The 15,747-nt window shown below is 32.5% G+C and overlaps 1 protein-coding gene across 1 annotated transcript in view; it reads right to left on the bottom strand.

Annotated features, from left to right (window-relative positions):
- LOC133337064 (nuclear cap-binding protein subunit 1) overlaps positions 1-8,392 on the bottom strand; it is a 41,978-nt gene extending 33,586 nt beyond the window's left edge. The window contains exons 1-3 of the mRNA XM_061545329.1: positions 8,349-8,392; positions 6,881-8,219; positions 6,697-6,800 (exon numbers count right to left, since the gene is read on the bottom strand). Of these exons, the coding sequence (XP_061401313.1) occupies positions 6,697-6,800; positions 6,881-8,219; positions 8,349-8,391 (1,486 nt within the window). The 5' untranslated portion in view covers position 8,392. The remainder of the gene's footprint in view (positions 1-6,696; positions 6,801-6,880; positions 8,220-8,348) is intronic.
- Positions 8,393-15,747: the final 7,355 nt, after the last annotated feature.

Genomic DNA, 15,747 nt, shown 5'->3' with positions numbered 1-15,747 from the left:
AAATCGGCTTGTGAATTTTAAGAACAACGAACTTTGATATACATATATTGTTAATTATTTATTAAATAAATGTTTTATGAAATTTATGAACTAAATATTTTTTTATTTATTTATTTATTTTTTTTTTTGTTTTTTATATAATCTGAAAAATACGAAGAACAATAATAGAAGCATGGACCTGTAAAAAAATTAGTTAAATTCCAAATTAAAGCGGAAAGCTCCTTTCAAATGCCTTAAATTGAGCGAGAGCTTTATTCAAGCGGGTCTGTCAATATTTGAACAAATATTTATAAAAAAACTGTAGAGAAGAATTTACTTTCCAAAAACAACTAAGATATTCAAAATACATAAAATGAGACAATAACATTAGGGGAGTGTTATTCCAAAACGTGGAACGGTGTATCCTTGACCATATAATGAATATAGATAGGCCCCCGAAAGAGGGCCAATGAGGAGACAGTTCCGAATAGCAAACTACTACATCCTAAATAAATGGAAAATATAGACAGTACATAATATATCTGGCAGTAGTGTTGATGTCAGATTAATGAGCGTAGAAATCGCTATGAAAATAGTATGTCTTGCGAGGAGGATATTATATCAATACGCAATGCATTTTTAAAATCCCCTATCTGCGAACCGCAAACCTATTGATTCACGTTTTGGTGATATTGTTACATTGTCACAGGGCCAGTTTGAATCGCTGACAAATGGTGCCTTATAGATAAGTTCAGGGCAATTGCGATTATGTGTGTGCTCGATAAAATAAAATGGTGGCAACATGGCATGTTCAAAATATACGACATCGTGATATTTCAATTTCAATTTCTGTTTATTGCTTGTAATATATAAAATTCATTTACAATTTAGTATTTATAAGACAAGAGCTTAGGGATATACAATTCCTGTTCTACTATATCATTATGTTGATTAAATAATATACTTGATAATACATCATTCGATGAAGGTAGGGGAAAAAGCAAAATAAAAACCCATTGAATATTTTTTTTTTTTTTTTTTTTTAAGAATTAAGAGTTAAGAGTTAAAATTTCTATGACACTAGATCATTAATATGTGAGTACTGAGATATTTGACATCTGTCTTTAAATAAATCCGTCAAGATATTGATTCTTTCCAGAACAGATTGGAATCCCGTGAGAGTGTGTAATCTGCTAGTGGAATATAACCAAGGAAGGTTATAAATCATTTTTAGTAGCTTGTTTTGTGTAACTTGAAGTTTTTTGATATGACATTTTGCAGACGAAGACCATACTGGAGCACAGTAAAACATTACTGGTTGAAAAATTGATTTGTAGATAATCATCTTATTTTCAACATTAAGTTCGGAGTTCCTATTTATCAACGGGTACATAATTCTGGTGATCTTGTTTAGTTTGTCCATTATGTATGAAATGTGTGCTTTGAATGTTAATCTTTTATCGAGTATGATTCCTAAATATTTTACATTATTACTCCATTCGATGTTGTTGTTATTTAAGATAATTGGTCTGTGAGGTAAGAAACAATTTTTACGCTTCCTAGTAAAGAAAATGGCTTCAGTTTTTTCAGGATTTAGTAAAATCTTCCATTTATGAAAATAAGAGTGCAGCTTATTTAATGCCGATTCCAATGTGTTAATAATATTAATTGCATATATATCAGAGCACATAATTGATGTGTCGTCAGCAAAAATTGATGTTGTGCATCCTATAGGTATGTCGTATGTAAAAATGTTGTATAATATTGGCGAAAGACACGATCCTTGGGGACATCCAGCATTAATATTGATTTTTGATGAAGCTGAGGCGCCGATGTAAACTTTAAATGATCTATCCTTTAGGAAACTTTGTATAATTTTGATAAGATATAAAGGAAAGTTCAATTTCTTAAGTTTGAAAATTAATCCGTCATGCCAGACAGAATCAAAAGCTGCTTTTATATCCAATAGAACCATTCCGGTAGATTTACCTAAGTTAAAGTTTTCGAGGACCATGTTTTTAATTTTAAAAAGAGGGTGAGCGGTATTATGTTGCGTTCGGAATCCAAACTGTTGGGGTGGAAGAATTTTCTTTTGGTTGGTAAAATCAATAACTTTTTCTTTGATGACTGATTCCAATAATTTGCTTAACGATGACAACAAACTGATAGGTCTGTATGATGCAGGGCTATCGGGAGACTTATTTGGTTTAAGTAAAGGAATTGTTTTAGAACATTTCCATGCAGTTGGAAAGTATGACAATTTTAGGCATGAGTTTAAAATAGTAGTTAGGAATTGTTTCCCTTTTTTACTTAAATTTTTTAAACATGTGTTGTTTATTCCATCCATTCCTGGTGCTTTTCTGATCTTTAGTTTTTTTAATAATCCGTCGGTTTTGGCAACATTAATCAGACAATGTTCATCAGTATCCGAGTTTGTGTGTTGTATTTGGGTCGACGATGAATTAACTTCACAAATAGTGGTTGGGTCGCTAAGATTGTTTGTTAAGCCGTGATTTGTTTTAAAATGATTTGCTATTAAGTCACATTTATCCTTTTGAGTGTAGTAAGATGAGTTGTTGTGGTATAATGTTGGAATGTTTTTAGTTTTCCGACGTAAAACTTTTGATACTTTCCACAGTGGCTTAGAGGCGTAATCTAGTTCAGATAGCATTTGATTCCAAGATTTGCTTCTAAAAGACAATAATTCTTTGTTAATGATTTTATTCAAACGATTCATTTGATAACGGTCAGAGTCTTCTCTGAATCTTTTAAAATTCCGTTTGTACACATTTCTGTGCTGTATTAGGATAATTATATGATGTGGAATGGACTTATTCGGATAAGATTGTACGCGTTTAGGAACGCTAAAGTCTATACCACCTTTAATGACTCTCGTTAACTCTTGAATCATAAAATCGATTTGGTTTGAGTCAGTGCATAATGTGGCTTCATCTGTATAAGGAATGTTTTTATTTATAAACCTTTTATATCTACACCAATTTGCTTTATTGTAGTCAAAGTATAACGTTTCTGCCTTTACTGTATTTGTATTGACTTCACAGATGACTGGTAAATGATCAGAGCATAAATCATTTATGGTTTTAATGGAACAAACATTTTGAGATACATTGGATAGAAAAATATCTAGGTTAGATGGACGCCGTCTTGCATCAGCTGGAATATGTGAATTACTTCGCGAAAAAAGTACTTGTAAGTTGCGATGCTGTAGTTTATCGTATAATAAATTCCCCCATGAATTGTTTCTTGCACAACCCCAATATGAGTGTCTGCAATTAAAATCTCCTCCTAAGATAAATTTACAGGAGGGGTCAGCTAACTTACGTAAGTCTGACGAAAAATGTTTCCTCAATTCTGCATTTGAACTTCCTCCAGGGAAATAACAGGAGTAAATGTACAAATACTCATTCCCTGTAAATATTTTTATTCCAACATTTTCAATACTGAGTGTATTTAATTGAGGTATTTGTTGATGTTGGATATTTTTTTTGATGAGAATAGCTACTCCGCCTCCTCTGCTACCTTCTCGATCTTTTCTGTAGACGTAATATCTTGTATTTTTTAATGAATAATTAATATTTAACCATGTCTCATTTAAGAGACAGACATCAATATTATGTTTATGCATAAAAATTAATAATTCTTCTTTTTTATTTCGGATACCTCTGGCGTTCCAAGTCATTATTTTCAGATTTGTACTGTTCAATATAAGAATTTAATTGCTAATGTTGTGATGACTTCAAATTGGTCAGCTTTGGATTTGCAATTTGATAATCTTGAAATTAGTTCTATAGTGAGGTTCTTCATTTCATCTATTGAAAATAAATCTTTATTAGGACAATTATTATTTTGGGGAATAGTCCACCTAGAAACAGACGGAATTTCAGGAAGGTTGAGAGCATTTGGGAATTCTTTGTTGAAATTTGAATTGTTATTAAATTGTGGCATAGGTCTTTTGCTACTTCGAGTTTCATAACGTTTTCTAATTTCAATATATTTAGAACGACTTGGGCAATCCGGTGATGTCGATTTATGATTTCCATTGCAATTTGCACATTTTAAAATTGTTGATTTGCATTCACTACTACTATGATTTCCAGCACAGTTACTGCAAAACGTTTTAACTTTACAACGATTTGATCCGTGTCCTAGCATTTGACAATTATAGCATTGGGTAAGTCTTCCTTTATTAGGTTTCTGGTATTCCCATCGGATTTTAATACGATTTATTGAATCATGGTTTTGACGAAGTTCCTTAAGTGTTATTGTTTTCCGTTGGAAGTAAACAACATAAATTATGTGTTCTAGGGGTCCCTCCTTCGCCTTTCTAACCACCAGTTTAACATCGGTACATTTTAAACCCATTTCAATTAAATATTTTTTAACTATGTTTGGATCCATTTTATCATAGTTTAATAAAATCACCTTATAAGGTTTTTCATTTTTAGGAACATACGAAAAATATTCCAAATTAAAATTATTATCGAGTGCATGACACATCGAATTCATATCTTCTTTCCTATTTAGAAATAATTTAATTCCTATAGATATTTTTCGAATAGAATACGAAGATATGTTTAATATTCTGCACATTTCATGCACTTGTTCAGTTTTGCATTTCAGAATAGTTATCGGTGGTATTTTATCACTGCTCTGATTATCGATAACAGTATCTTCGATGTCTTCTTCTACATCATCAGGATCCACAACTTGAAGAGGGAGAAAATAATTTTGATTTCCAGCTCCCTGAGAGCCAATTGTTTTTGGTTTTTTATTCATAGTTAGATGCCTTGAAGAGGCAACAACATCTTCGTCGCACGGTCTCTTTATTTTGTTAAATTTATTTGTTGTTTTGAATAACAGTACTGCTTTTTTTTTTTTTTTTTTTATTTTTATTTTTCTTTTGCGTTTGTCTTTTCTATTATGCGGAGAATTCACGTCAGAACGATACGGTGTATATTATACGACTCAACATCGTGATATAGATCGTAAATTTCATTGTGAAATTAAATATAGTGTTGGTCCAATGACGGCGACAACACCAAGTGAAACTGGGGTAAGGTGTGAACCAAATAAGAGGGCATCTATCGATAATAGTAGACAACAAGCATACAAAAATAAAATAATTATCCGCATAGTTTTAATAAATTGAAATCACTGGATGTGGAACGTCGTTATGATGGTTTGAGAAATATGAGACAATTTAATCCATGTCAACACCATTAGCAGCATCATTCGCAAATCAACATTTTTATGGTGTATTTTTAGGAAGCACCTCCGGCTGGACATTTGCGTTAAGCAGGACCACCATTACCATAGGGGAGTTATTCGGCGAATGCTTCATCCAATATTCCCAATTTACTGACAATGATGTTGGACAATCCTCATCTTTATCCGAAATATCAATCAACTTTCGAACCCTACATCATTATTGTGGTATTGTGGAACAATAAATATATTTTCCACTTCCTAAGTCTATACAATATCCATTCAAATGTGAATTTAGTCGAAATTACCTTGAAAATCAAACTGAAAATACATAGTTTGCTATTGTAGCAGACATGAGGAGACAGTTCCGAATAGCAAACTACTACATCCTAAATAATGTGGGTGCATACTGTAGGAAATATCTTCATGGAAAAGATAGACAGTACATAATATGTCTGGCAGTAGTGTTGATGGGGAGGATACCTATGTAGGTGATGTTTATAAGTCAAATGTTCAAGCGGTAACTCCCCAGCCAGAATCTAATAAACAATACGATACCACGAGCACGCTTACATGATCATATCCTTTTCCTGAAATTTTACATAGCTAAATCGCAAAGTAGCAGACAATATCACTGATAGTATTTTCGTTTACGTGGCCCCAAAGAAACAATCGCAGAATGTTAAATCTTTTAGTCCGAGATTCAAGAGATTACACTGTTAGGGAACTTTTAACGTAAAATAGCAATGGTACCAACCAACATTCTTCGACAATAATACAAATTAATCATGTCCCTGTTCCCCAAAACGCTTCTTTACAATAACTCTTGGGTTTTCCAAGCACCGAGTCTTTATGTAATTTGTATGTAATCTGAAAAATGCGAATAACAATAATAGACGCATGGACCTGTAAAAAAATTACCTAAAATTCCAAATTAAAGCGGAAAGGTCCTTTCAAATGCCACAATTTTGTTTGTCGACTTGCCAATGTGTGGATAATTTTCATGCATTTCAAGAACCCATACATCATAGACACGACGTTTTTCATGATCGGCCTCTTGTGTTAGTTTAACCTCTTTGCAGGAACACGAATGGAATGTCCAATTTTACATAAACTTTTCACATCGTAATATTTTTACCAATCCCACATCAAGTCCGAAGATGAGACCCATCTGTCCACTCCTTCTAGTACTTGCACCACAATGTGTCAATATTTTGAAAATTTGTTAATTAAATATTTTTTCTTTTTAATTTCACCATTTCATACGAGTTTGGCTGAATTCTTAAAGATTTTCTACATAACTATATACTTTGCGTTCAGGTCTGTCTCTATATTATTTATATTAGTATACGGTGAAGTTTTCCATCCAATAGAAAATGTTCCCTTATTTTTTATTACGTATATTTTACGTTCTTGCACTTACTCTCAGGCAATTTGTTTGCCTGTTTGGACATTAAAACTCAATAATAATAATAATTCGCTTTGACTTACCAGCTTCTTCAGACGCATATTTGTAATTTGGTGCTGGTTGAACGGGTAATAATTTACCATATGTTTCAGGCATCATTTCGACAATACGTTGATGATACGACAATCTATATAAAACACACACAAAAAATAAATGTACATACATACTTTCTCAAAATAATAATTAAAACTGTAAATTTATATTTACCTCAAACACTTCTGCAAAACCTCTTGTATAAATTTGGGACGTGGATGTTCCATATCCAATAACAAACAACTATCCCATTCTTCCCATGACCATGTAAATTTGAAATTACTCAAATGATATGAGAACCAATTAACGAAACGATCAAAACATGATGTGTTCATCGAATCGATACGCATAAACAGAATTTCCGTAGCTTGAGCCAACACCTGGGGCAAGGTGGCCGGGTGTAATTTACACAATTCAATGAGAATTGAACCGTAGACAATATCCAAATAACGTGGTGTCGGCATATGGAATAATTCAGCGAATATAACTTCTACAATACAATATTCGAGGGGTACTTTATTTTTATAGGGGAATGCCAATAGCTGGGCAGCACAATCTTTTCGCTCCTTATGATGCATTTCAATGATGTGATGCAAATGTTCTTCGATTAGGAAACGTTCAATCGAATGGGCACCGGGTAAATTGGGACCATCGGGACAATCTGTGTAATCGAACATACGATAGACAACCCATGGCATGGGATATTCATATGATTCGTGATGTGGTGGTGGTACAATCTGCGGCAAGTTGTGTTGCAGAGCTTCACACAATATGGAATCGAATGACAAGTAGGGACGTTGAATGTGTTTCTCGGCCCAATTGTCTTGACGTAATTTGCGAATTTGGGCCCACAAACAATCCAAATATTCTTCCTGGGGATGTGGTGCATCCACAGACCAAACACGCAAGGCGTTATGATGTTTCTTCGACCGTTTGTTCAGATACACTTCAATACGTAGCAACAACGACTCCAATGAAGACTCCTTCTTTTCGTATAAATCACGACCAACCCATGGCAGTGTGGAGAGGACAGCAAACACATACCAATCACGTCGTACTTGTGGTACTGTATCCTCATTGGATACATCAATCATGGTATCCAACAATTGCAAAAGCGACGAAGCCGAAATGACATGACAATTCACCAAATCGGCCAAAAAGCGCAGCGAGTAACGTGCACTATTCCATTTGCACTGTTTCAGTGACTCCTTGAATATCTTGACCATGTGATCGACAAATTCACCGCCAAACTTGTAATTTTTGGCATTCAATAGACCCACCAGGGTCGTGTAGATGGTACACTTCTCAGGCATTTTTACGGCACAATCGGAGAGAATCCGTAAGATTTTCAAACGAAAGGTGCCCAAATCCGCTTCCAACACCGATACAAGACCCTCCAAATTTGATTCAACCGAGGAGGTGCTACGTTCGCCAACACGTAAAATCAGCGATTCCAAACGATCTTCGATTTCTTGATTCTCGGAAACACGACGACGTTTACGATTGCGATGCTCTAGAATTGGAAGAATTTAATAAAAATCAACGTTTTGGAAATTTGCATGTTTCTTCAAATAGTCTGCCGGGTGGCACACTTGCTGTGTGGTGTGATGCCACCACTCTCATATTTGAACTTCTAACTTACCATATCCATCTTCGTCTCCATCATGATGCCGTCTGCGATTCATGTTAATTCCTTCCTGTTGCTTTGAAGATCCTGTAAATTCCTGAAATCTTCAATTATTTTTATATCTGGAACTGGACTGTATTAAACGCTTGAAAGCTAATTCTTTTTCCCAACACGAACGAAAATGCTTTTTGTTTCGACCTTAGGGGTATCTAGGTCGATATTTGACTAATCGATTTTAAATAACAGATAATCGATTTATCGAAATTTATGACTGTCGTTGCCAACATAATATAATTTATTTTAAATTATTGATATTTAAAAAAAATATATATATTTTCAATATTTTTAGAGTTAGCGTGGGACTGTTGGAAGTAAATGGTAGTTGTAAGAAATATTAAAGTGTGGATTTTTTCATATGTCTTATAAAATGTCAAAGCTTTTAAAAAGTTATGTTTATAAAATATCAAAGTATTGACTTCATTTAATATATTTCATTAGAAAATCTTTTTTTTTCATAACAACTCAAAATTTATATTTAATTAATTAATTTTATTAACAACACATTCTTTACGAATTATTTATGTAATACCTTTTAAAACGGCAATGCGTGGATTAAAAAAACGTTATTTCCAAGAATAATCAAAGAGCTCCCTTTTAATATTAAAGAATGGATTTTTTTTAATAAATATCAAAACGTACTTTTTGAAGCGTGGATTTAGATCTTAAATATTTTTCAGGAAATATTAAAGAGTAGATTTCTACAAATATTTATTTATGACATACCAAAGCGTTATATAAAAATATCTTTAACAATTAAAAAAATCATGTGTCAACATTTTTCAAATAATTGGTCTGTTCCCGTACTGCAAGAATCTACTACTTTTTACTACGATAACAAATTTTCCTTTATGATATCGAAGAAAATAGTAAAATCTAGTAGATTCTTGCATACGGGAACAGACCAAATATTAAAATATGGATTGACAACAAATATTTCTTCAAGAAATATCAGGTCGTTGATGTATATATTTGTTTTTCAAGTGTGTATTTTTAACAAATAGTTTTATTTCCAAAATATTAATGTGTGATTTTCTAAAAATTTTTATTAAAAATATTGTTGTAGTCAATATATTTCTGCAATAAATTTAAAAAGTTTGTCAGGAGATTTTATGGATTTTATATTTAAATTTTGTTTTTGTTTTTCTTTTTTGGAATATTCTAGTATTAATGTCAAAATTACGTTTGTTCCAAATATTGTCATCTATTTTTTTTTTTTTTTTTTGAAACATGTTTTTATTATAAATATTTTTATACCCTACGCAACTATGTTGTCAGGGTATTATAGCTTTGTGCAGCCCCAAATGTTTCTAACGCCGCGAAATATTGGTCCTAGACCCACCTTTAAGTATACCGATCGTCATATCTCGACTAGCTGAGTCGATCTAGACATGTGTGTCCGTCCGTCCGTCCGTCTGTCCATTATAATTTGTAAACACGATACAGACCACAGTTATGGACCAATCTTCACGAAATTTTGCATGTAGGATGGGTTCTGGCCAATGAAGACCCCTATTGTTTTTGGAAAAGTTCGGTCAATATTTAGGGGATGAAATGGACCAAAAACTTTATTTTTGTCGGTTTTTCTGGTCGCTCCACAGGCCGCAATTATGGCCCGAACATCGTGAAATTTTGATATTTACAGGTATCTCCGTATTTGTATGTTATTTAGTAACCCATTATCACTCTAGAGAGCCGAACATAGCGCTGATGGCTTTGAAATGTTTCATGAGGTTCAAGTTATGGTCAAGGACAACGCCTATAATTTTCGGTGATGATCAGATAATAATTTTGGAATGAAGTGGACCGAAAACTTAATTTTTATACCCTACACAACGATGTTGTCAGGGTATTATAGCTTTGTGCAGCCCCAAAAGTTTGTAACGCCGCGAAATATTGGTTCTAGACCCACCTTTAAGTATACCGATCGTCATATCCCGACTAGCTGAGTCGAGGATGAGGATGTCAATGCCAATATCACGAAATATTGCCCAGGCTCGGAATAAACATCCGCAGAAAATTTGACTTCCGTGGTAGTTGTGTAGGGTATCGTATGGTCGGCCCCGTCCGACTATACTGCTCCGCTCACTGGTTTTCAAATAATTTCTAGTCTTGGATTTTTTAATCTTTTTTAAAAAATCAAATATTTTTTTTTAATAAATATGAAAATTTGGTTTTTATTCTAATTTTTTTGATATAAAATATTTTTGTTATTTATTTTTGTTATTTAATATTTTTGTTATGTTTTATGATTTGATTTTACATATATTTTATATATCATTTGTTACTAAACGTGTTTTACTCTTTATTTGACATTTATTTTCATATGAATATATTTGTAAATATTTTTTTAATTATCAAACCGTGTATTTTTAAATATATTTTATTTTTATAAAAGGTCAAGCCTGGATTTCTTAAAAGTATTTTTTTTTTCAAGAAATATCAAGTCGTGCATTTATTATTTTTTAACAAAATTACGGATTCGTTTTATTCAAAATATTTTTTCTAAGGGTACTTGGATTTTTTAATATTATTTTTAAACTATCGAAACTTTGATTTTTTAATAATATTTGTTGTATACTTTATTATTATTTACTAAAAATATATTTTTCAAGACACGTCAAGTCGTGAATTTATTATTTTTTTTAATAAAGGCTTGGGTTTAATAAAAATTTTTTATTTTAAACTACTAAAACTTTTTAAAACTTAAAATATATTTAAAACTACCGAAAGTAATATTATTTAAAAATAATATTATTGGAAAATAATATAATTTAAATATTTTGTTTCTTTAAAAGTGTTTTATTTTTTATTATTGATTTGTTTTCACACAAATATATTTTTATTATAAATATCAAAGCCCGTACTTTTTAACTATATTTTATTTTTTAAGGGAACCCCACCCATTCTCGATTTTAATTTTTCAAGATTTTCAATGGGCTGGTAAATCAATACCAATGCTTGTTAAGGTTTGTAACTTTGCACATATATATTTGAAGATTTAAAAAAGAAGAAAAATAATTTACAACAAATTTTTGTTATTGCTTTGTTGTTGTTTTTTGTGATCAAAGAAAAGTCCTTATTTTTGATGGCGGGCATGATAACTCCTCACTGGATCATCGAAATCCGAAAATTCCAACGGTGTTAGAAAGAGTACATGTCTGGCTCTCATATGAACTAGGATTATTGACTTCGCTCTAAAATTAACAAAATGGCGGACTTTTGAAAAAAATATTTTTGAAAAATCGCCGAATTTTGACCAAAAACCAAGTTAAAAAATAAGGAAGATCTTCACCGATTGGCTTTATCCTAGTTCATGCGATAGCTATACACTCACAAAGAAACGTGTAAAAATTTGAAATCGATTGGGTTATTAGTTTTTGAGTTATCGTGCCCGCCATTCGCAAAAGAGAAAAACGCGTTTAAAGTTTGAGAAGCCCTTTAGCCGTCACTTGATGCTGACACAATAAATCGGCTATATCTTCAAGAGTTATTGAGATTTTCACTTGAAATTTTGTAGAGACATTCTTGAATTAGTGTAGAATCGAATTAAATAGAGAAGGGGGTCGCCTTAAATGATCCCAGCATGGATCTATCAAAAAAAAATTTTTTTTCAAGAAAAATGAAGTCGTGCATTTTTATACCCTTCACCACACTGTGGTACAGGGTATTATTTACTTGTGCATATGTTTGTAACAGGCAAAAGGAATCGAGATTGACCCATGGTTCCTTTTGAGAATATACATATTAATTTCCGTCTGTCTGTCCATCCGTCCATAAGTCTGTCCGTCCAAGAACAGGTCGCATTTGTGATCCCATTTGGATGAAATTTGGCACATGACACTTATTTGGCCTAAGGATGAACCCTATTGAAATTAGAGAAAGTCGGTTCAGATTTTGATATATATTGTTTCGTCCGATTTTATGTAAATGAAGCATTAAACAGTCAATGTCCGATTGAGAAAAAAATTTGCACAGAGTTCTTAATTAGGTCTAGACTAATGTATACGAAGTTTTGATGGAATCGGTTCAGATTTTGTTATAGCTACCATATATTGTTTCGTCCGATTTTATGTAAATGGAGCACCAAAGAGTCAAATTTAGGCCGATTGGCATACATTTTGCACAGCGTACCTCCCATATACAATTTCCTCCGATTTTATGTAAATGGTGCACCATACTATCAATGTTTGTTCGATTGAGACAAAATTTTGCATAGCGTATTGAAGTTACTACAGCTTGACATCCGTATTGAAATTACTGCAGGTTGACGTCCGTGAAGTTTTGTTGAAATCGGTTCATATTTAGATATAGCTCCCATACATATTTTCGTTCGATTTTATGTAAATGGAGCACCATACTGCCAATATTTGTGCGATTGAGACAATTTTGCACAGTGTATTGAATTAGGTCTGAATTGATGTATGCGAAGTTTTGTTGGAATCGGTTCAGATTTAGATATAGCTCCCATATATTGACGTCCGATTTTATGTAAATGAAGCACCAAACAGTCAATGTTTTCCGATTCAGACAAAATTTTGCATACCGTATTGAAGTTACTACAAGTTGACATCCGGGAAGTTTTATTGAAATAGGTTCAGATTTAGATATAGGCCCCATATATATTCGGTTCGTCCGGTTGTATGTAAACGGCGCACCGAGGAGCCTCCGTTTGTTCTATATTAACCCAATTTATCAGAGGGTATGGAATTTAGTCTAGAGTATGGAATTTAGTCTTTTTGTTAAGTTTGAAATCGGTACAGATTTAAATATAGCTCACATACATAATTTAGTCTCATTTTATGTAAATGATGCACCAAGGTTCCTGTTCTATTTGCACAATATTTTGTTGTTGAAATCGGTTCAAATGTAGATATAGCTCCCTTTATATTTTTCTCTGATTTTATGCAAATGGTGGAGTCTATGTCTGTTCGCTTTACATAAAATATTGCAAAGCGTATTGTATTGAAGACGTTTCAAGAATAAATATAAATTAAAATTTTCAGATATTTAAATTAAATTTCTTTGGTCCTCCAAAGATGCTCTGTCTATTTTATATAAAGGATTTTGTATGATCATTTTTTTAAGCAATATGAAATTGTAATTTTTTTAATTTTTTAAGAAATTTGAAATATGAATTTATAAAAAAATATTTCTTCTTAAAGCTTTCTTCCAAAACTTGGATTTTTAAAAGATTTCTGTTCATAAAATATAATTTTAACATATTTTTAAACCAGTGAGCGGAGCAGTATATTCGGACGGGGCCGACCATACGATACCCTACACAACTACCACAGATATCTATCTTTCGGCAGATCTTTATTACGAGCCTGGGTAATATTTCGTGATAGTTGTATCTTCTTGCCCGATTAGAGGTCAACAGCACCTCTTCATTACACTGACATATTTTCCAAATATTACCAATATTCAGTACGGCCCTTCTAATTACTTGTCCATATCCCCTTCACCGTAGGTTGTGTTGTGATGTTCGCCTTATAATTGTAGCCTATAGGTCGAATCGAAAAAAACACAAGGAAATAAATTTTCGGTCCACTTCATCCTAAAATTATTATCTGATCATCACCGAAAATTATAGGCATTGTCCTTGACCATAACTAGAACCTCATGGAACATTTCAAAGCGATCAGCGCTATATTTCCGCCCTCTAGTGTGGTAATGGTTTATTAAATAATATGTGAATACGTAAACACCTGTAAATGTTTATGTGCAACACCCATATGCGAATATATACGACAATATAATTGTTATCAATTTAAAGGTCAACCACTCCTCTTGGATATACTATCAACTTCTCGGGTTTATATCCTTCAGGGGTAAATATATAGGCTATAGAATACAAATGTTGTAATTTTTCACACAAAAGTCAGGGTTCATTTGACCCGCTAAATATTGACCCATCTTTATCAAAACAGGCATGCTTATTCTTTGACCCGATCCCCTTCTCCATGTAAAAGTCGCAATGTTTGGGACATAATTGCGGCGTCTGGAGCGACCAGAAAACTAGACAAAAATAATGTTTTTGGTCCATTTCATCCCCTAAATATTAACCGATCTTTACCAAAAACAATAGGGGTCTTCATTGGCCAGAACCCATCCTACATGCAAAATTTCGTGACAATTGGTCCATAATTGTGGCCATTATCGTGTTTAAAAATTATAAAGGACAGACAGACGGACGGACACACATGTCTAGATCGACTCAGCTAGTCGAGATATGCTGATCGGTATACTTAAAGGTGGGTCTAGGACCAATATTTATATTTTAACTATTTTTCCATCCATATTTCATTTATTAGTACAGAACATTAATTTATTAATTAGTACTGAACAAGGTGTTCAGTAAATAATGGTTTATGAATTGAAGACCTTCAATGGAAAAAAAAACATACTACACATGATTTTATTTACAAAAATGTAAAAATTCCAGAAATGTCAAAAAGCCAGGAAGTTTTAAAAGAAATTTCTTAAGAAAAAAAAAAACACATTTTGGTATTTTTCGGATATTGGTATAAAAGTTGTTTTTATACATCAATGTGATGGATTTGTCAAAAAGGAACCCAAAATTTTTTATTAGAACTTCAACAAAATGCCACATATCCGGTATAAAAATAATACACACGAAGAAAAAAACACAGCTTATTTTCTTATAATCCCACATGTAACACGATCCATCCCAAAAACAACATTTTGAGTATTTTTTAATAATCCATTGATCGAAGACATAATATTCATTTAAGTGATGCTCTCCCCTCCCTCCCTTCCCTTACACACAATCGTCACGTAAAGATCTTGTAACAAATTCATTTGTTCTAAGTATGTTGTTGTCCCATATCATATGTTTGTCCGTCCGTCTGTCTGTCCAGAGTGTGTGCCTATATCATTCTAAATAAGTGACATTTCATAAATGAAATGTTTTTTCATTCATCCACAAGAAAGAAAAACAACAACGATGTATCCGAACATATTTGTCTTTTTTCCAATATTCTATAATCTCTAAAATTAGAGTTCGGTTTATTTATCCATCCCCCTCTCTATATTAAAATGTATATGTTCCTTAAGTGTCATCTTAGATGTTGTTGTCATTCCAGTAGTTGTTGTAATCCTATTCTATCTCTTCTTGTTTTAATTTAATTTTCAATTTATGACGAAAAAACTCCCCTACCCTACTCTAACCACTTATGAGAAAAAAATCTTGAAAGAATTTATTTTCCTAATGAGAAGGGAGTGCTGCAACGAAGAAGGTATTTATTTCTTGTGATTTGAAATGCATCGAAATTTTAGTATCCATTCCATGTGGATTGATTAATATCATAAAATATGTTAATTTATTTTAATT

The sequence above is a fragment of the Musca vetustissima genome, unplaced genomic scaffold (genome assembly GCF_032173495.1).
Source record: "Musca vetustissima isolate MV318-11 ecotype Yass unplaced genomic scaffold, APGP_CSIRO_Mvet_v1 utg26045, whole genome shotgun sequence".
Classification (NCBI taxonomy): Eukaryota; Metazoa; Arthropoda; class Insecta; order Diptera; family Muscidae; genus Musca; species Musca vetustissima.
This window is presented reverse-complemented; position numbering and strand designations above follow the sequence as displayed.